Raw genomic sequence first — 5,157 nt, forward strand, 5'->3', positions numbered from 1 at the left:
TTAAGCATATTCAGATCAATTTCAAAAGACTTAAAAAATGCATAACTCATTCGAATCATTTTGTGTCCTTTGTGAACTTTTCCTTTTAAAACTTTTCTTCAAAGTTTAGACATGAGTCATTTCCATAGTTGAGATATAATTCTCCTATCCCCATAGCATTGATGACAATTCTTTTCCATCTATGAGAGTTAGTGGCATACTTACTGATCCTTATCTAAGTTGGAGCCTTTCTCATGATGATGCAAAGTTCTCATACTTGTGGGTGACTAGTTGAGTATTCTCCTAAAAATGACAAAATGTCTTTTCATTAAAAATGAATCAAAACAAACATCTTTTGTTACTTTTACCATGAACTACGGGGTTTTGATCCTCCATTGCACTTTGTTGGTACATAGGCATGAGACTTCAAAAGTCTTGGCAAACACAAAGAATTGAAAAAAAAAATTCTTTTCCCATCTCTCTAATCTTTTACGAACAACACCTTTTTCAAACTAAAATGTACATATTTTCAAAGAGGTTCACATGGAGTATTATGGATGTTTAGGGTGCTAACACCTTCCCTTTGCATAACCAACCCCCGGACCCTTATCTCTTCTTATTAGTTTTTGTTTTAAATCTTCTTTGAGTTTTGTTCATACTTTTTCCCTTTCCTTTGGAAATAATAAAAGTGCGGTGGCGACACTTGCTTTATGAGTTAAGTTAATCAATAGTTTAATCTCAAAAATTTTACCGCTACACTCAGGTTCTTCTTCAAAGCATGTTCAAGTTGAAGCTCTTGGGAGATCTCAAATATTTCCTTGGCCTAGAAATTTCCAAGTCAAGTAAAGGAATCCACTTGTGTCAGAGAAAATATACTTCACAGACCTGGTATTTCATTTGCAGTCCATAAACTCAGTCAGTACATGGCCAAACCAAGACAACCTCATTTGAAGGGTGTCCATCATATCCTGCAATACTTAAAGGGCACACCAGGCTAATGAGTAATGTTTTCTACAAGTTCATCTCTACATATTCAGATGCAGATTTGGAAAGTTGCAGCATCACAAGAAAATCAATAACATGATTCTGCATATTCATTAGTGAATCTTTGGTGGCTTGGAAGTCTAAGAACCAAGCTACTGTGTCAAGATCATCAATATAAGCAAAATATAGAGCTTTAGCCTTTGTAGCATCTGAATTGCTATGGTTGAAACAACTATTGAGGGCATTTAATATAAAAGTTTCATCTTGCAAAGTTTTTTGTGACAACACCTCTGCAATTCAAATGGCCATCAATTCTATGAGCCATGAAAGAGCCAAACACATTGACATTGATTGTTATTTCATTTGTGAACACGTCTCTACAAATTTCATCAAATTGATCCATATTTTATCAAAGTATCAGTTGTCAGATCCACTTACTAACGTCTTTCCAAGAATCGTGTTTCATTATCTTACATCCAAATTGAGAATTGACAATATATATCTCTCCCAACTTAAGGGAGAGAATTATGATCTAATGTAAAAATCAGTTAAGAAGAATACCTAACTAACTGAAAGTTAGTTACTTAGTTCTAACTGATTTCCATAGTCCTAGCTTGCTTGTATATATTGTATTAATAGATGTTTGTAATCTCTCTCTATCAATGAAACAATATATTATTTTACTCTTTTCATTGCACTACTTCATCTTCTTCATTTTTGCATTCAACATGCTACAATAATCCTCTTAATCGATTAAATTCTAAATCTAACTAAAATATTTCTAATTAACTAAGTCTGTTTGATTAGCTTCACATGCTAGTTTATTAGAGAGCGGCATCGGCCCATAAATTATTTTATTTTTAGTCAAGATATTTCTCCAATATGAAAGAGTCTTTGTGCATAATTTCAAAACACAAAAATCTAAATTCATATCTTATCTTCTTCTTACTCCGATACACACTATTTATTTATTTATATTTTAGTGTCGAGAGAGAAAAACTTAAAATTAAAATTATTTAATTTAAAAAATAAAAAATCATATTTTTTATACAAAATCAAATTAATTACAAATAATAAATTGCATTTGCAAATACTAATTCATCCTATGCTTAAATAAACATTTATCAAAACAAAAAACATAATGAGATTTGAAAATATAATTTGAATTTAAAAATATTTTAAGAAGTATTTGTTTCAAAGTTAAAAAATTAACTATGAAATGAATCATGATCTAAGGAACACAGTTTCACCTTATCTTATCCACATCCTACAAGACAAACTTCTGTAATCTCCCGTCATCATCATCTTCTTCAATATGGTTAAGAACTGAACAACTGCTATTGCCTATAGCTCACATCTCCAATGGCAGACATTCAAACCGTTATCAGAAGAGTCACCTCTGTAACCAACCACCTCCTTCCCACTCCAACAACACCACAAACTCAACTCATTTCCTTGTGCCACACTTCAAGCTCCACAAATAACCATAGCTACCAACGAGTTCATGGAAATGTTCCCTCCAATGATGTTGTCTGGAAGGTTGCTTCTGATGATGAAGGAAAGGATTTCACTGACATTGTTTACGAGAAATCCGTTGGTGAAGGAATAGCAAAGGTTACTTAGCACTTTCTCAAATGTTCTTTTAATTCGCTTGTTGTTGATAAATATGAAATAATTAGGTGATGGTATAATTTAGGGTTTACCTTCCTTTCTTTATTTTTTTCTAGTTAATTTTGACAATGTTGGGTTTAACGTTGCAGATTAGTATTAATAGGCCAGAGAGAAGGAATGCCTTTCGACCTCACACGGTTAAGGAGCTTATTCGCGCTTTCAATGATGCTAGAGATGATCCTTCTGTTGGTGTCATCATTCTCACTGGAAAGGTATATATATACATACATTCGATTGCAGTTTTGTCCCGGGTTCAAACGGTTTAAATCAGTTAATATTACCAAAAATAGGTCTTATGAGTTCGATGTCCGGTTCAATTTTGAAAATATTGCTAGAATTGATTGATTTTAATGACGTATTGATGATGTAGGGAACCGATGCATTTTGTAGTGGTGGTGACCAAGCATTGAGGACTGAAGATGGTTATTCTGATTATGAAAATATCGGTCGCCTTAATGTGTTAGACTTGCAAGTATATATCAATTTACTTCTGATGTTTTCGTTTCGGATGAATGGAACTGATTTTTACTCAAGTTATCTCTTTGCAATGGACCAATAATGTTTGAGTGAATCATCGTTTTCGTCCTCCAAATTATAAGTGTCTGATTAATTTAGTCTCTCCACCGCAATATCACAATCTGCTTTTCCATGATTTGTAATGAGAAACCCCATTTTCTTTGCTTTTCTCCTATTTCAGGTGCAGATTCGCCGCCTTCCAAAACCAGTGATTGCAATGGTACTCTCCTTACTCCTTTGATATTCTTGTTGTAGTCAGATTTTTCGTTAACATTAAAACAGGTTGCAGGGTATGCTGTTGGAGGAGGACATGTATTGCATATGGTTTGTGATCTAACAATCGCAGCAGATAATGCTGTCTTCGGCCAAACGGGTCCTAAGGTGCATCAATCATTTACGATTTGTTCTAATCAAACACATAACCAGAAGTTATTTGCAGCACCTTCTTTCCTCTGTAACATCTTGTCTTTGCGTCTATAAAGGTTGGGAGTTTCGATGCTGGTTACGGAAGTTCCATCATGTCGCGTTTGGTGAGGACTAAATTAGTAGTACTAACTTGTTTGCTTTAACATTTTGATGTTGTCGATCCAGAAGATAAAATATATGATTCTTCATACAGGTAGGTCCGAAAAAAGCGCGTGAAATGTGGTTTCTCGCAAGGTTTTATTCTGCTGTTGAAGCAGAGAAAATGGGCCTTATCAACACTGTTGTACCAGTAAGCTCTTGGAATTCTCAGCACTGTAATTGCAAGTTGTAACATGAAGCTGATAGTTATGGTTAATGTAATGTTTTGATTTGGTATAGCTAGAGAGTTTAGAGAAAGAAACAATCAAATGGTGTAGGGAGATACTCAGAAACAGCCCGACTGCAATTCGGGTTCTCAAGGCATCTATTAATGCGGTGGATGACGGGCACGCGGGACTTCAGGTACATCACTATTCGTGATTTTTTTTTTTAAATCTTGGTATCTGCCTTGCGACCGAAAAATCCAATCTTTGATTATAGGAAATGGGTGGAAATGCAACACTGATATTTTATGGCACTGAAGAAGCAAATGAAGGAAAAACTGCGTATATGGAACGTAGACGCCCGGATTTTTCGAAGTTTAATCGAAGACCATAAATTCCAATGTATTTATAAATTCTGCATGTCAATTATTGTTATCAATTTGAGGTATGGTTTTCCAGTCTGTCCAATATTTTTTAGGAAAAATAAACTGATCTGATTCCTGTTAGCTCTTGAAATATTATGTACATGTATAATTTAGATAGAAATTCATTATAAAACCTATCAAATAAATATGTAGTCAACAAAGAAGAACAAAAAATGAAAAATAATTACCCTTTTTAAGCCATAGTTATAGATCATGGTATCAGAGCCTGGTTAACCATGTGCTTGATCCAGGAGTAGAACTCAAGACCACTTGATGAAGCAGGACCTGACACCATGAAGGTAACCAACAGGCCAAAGAGTTCAGTGTGTTGCTTTGAAAGAATTTAACTATAGTAAATCACATGAAATAACGCAACGAGCTTTGGTTTTTCGTTTAACACATTTGATATGAATGTAATTAAGTAAAAAGATGAGTCTAAACTTTAACGCCTAAATAATTATTTGAACAAATATCTAATAATGCATGATGTGATAAATGTCCACAAACAAAAACCCCAATACTTTATATTGCTCTCTCTAAATTTAATATAACCAAAAATACATATTTTTAAGGAAAACATATATTTATTATTCAGATTGATAGTTGAGTTTTTTCCTCTTCATGTAAAACAATATTTTTGCTAATCCACCCTTAATTATAATACCATATCTTTACAATATTTAAATAATTGGTGTAATCATATTTTTAAATAATAATAATGTTATGAGGCGGCCAAAAGGCTTGAAATAACAAAGCCCATATTGATTCACTCTTCTCCAACATCCCATATTGATTCACTCTTTTCCAAGGTATAAATACTCCTACGACAATTTTAGGTATAATTTTCTAATTTC

The 5,157-nt window shown here is 33.5% G+C and overlaps 1 protein-coding gene across 1 annotated transcript; it reads left to right on the plus strand.

Moving 5' to 3' along the window:
- The first annotated feature begins 2,156 nt into the window (after positions 1-2,156).
- On the plus strand, positions 2,157-4,449 carry LOC127075075 (1,4-dihydroxy-2-naphthoyl-CoA synthase, peroxisomal). Its single transcript, XM_051016526.1, has 9 exons — positions 2,157-2,577; positions 2,724-2,846; positions 3,005-3,106; positions 3,332-3,370; positions 3,433-3,531; positions 3,633-3,680; positions 3,770-3,865; positions 3,955-4,077; positions 4,156-4,449. The coding sequence occupies exons 1-9, from the start codon at positions 2,326-2,328 to the stop codon at positions 4,270-4,272; spliced, it is 999 nt and encodes a 332-aa protein (XP_050872483.1). The 5' UTR covers positions 2,157-2,325; the 3' UTR covers positions 4,273-4,449.
- Positions 4,450-5,157: the final 708 nt, after the last annotated feature.

The sequence above is a fragment of the Lathyrus oleraceus genome, chromosome 4 (genome assembly GCF_024323335.1).
Source record: "Lathyrus oleraceus cultivar Zhongwan6 chromosome 4, CAAS_Psat_ZW6_1.0, whole genome shotgun sequence".
NCBI classification, from domain to species: domain Eukaryota; kingdom Viridiplantae; phylum Streptophyta; class Magnoliopsida; order Fabales; family Fabaceae; genus Lathyrus; species Lathyrus oleraceus.

Excerpts from the sequence above, each read along its gene's own strand:
- LOC127075075 (XM_051016526.1), top strand. The coding sequence starts at position 2,326 with ATGGCAGACATTCAAACCGTTATCAGAAGAGTCACCTCTGTAACCAAC. Across the intron at positions 2,847-3,004 it reads TCATCATTCTCACTGGAAAG|GGAACCGATGCATTTTGTAG; the intron begins GTATATATATAC and ends TTGATGATGTAG. Across the intron at positions 3,866-3,954 it reads TTATCAACACTGTTGTACCA|CTAGAGAGTTTAGAGAAAGA; the intron begins GTAAGCTCTTGG and ends GATTTGGTATAG.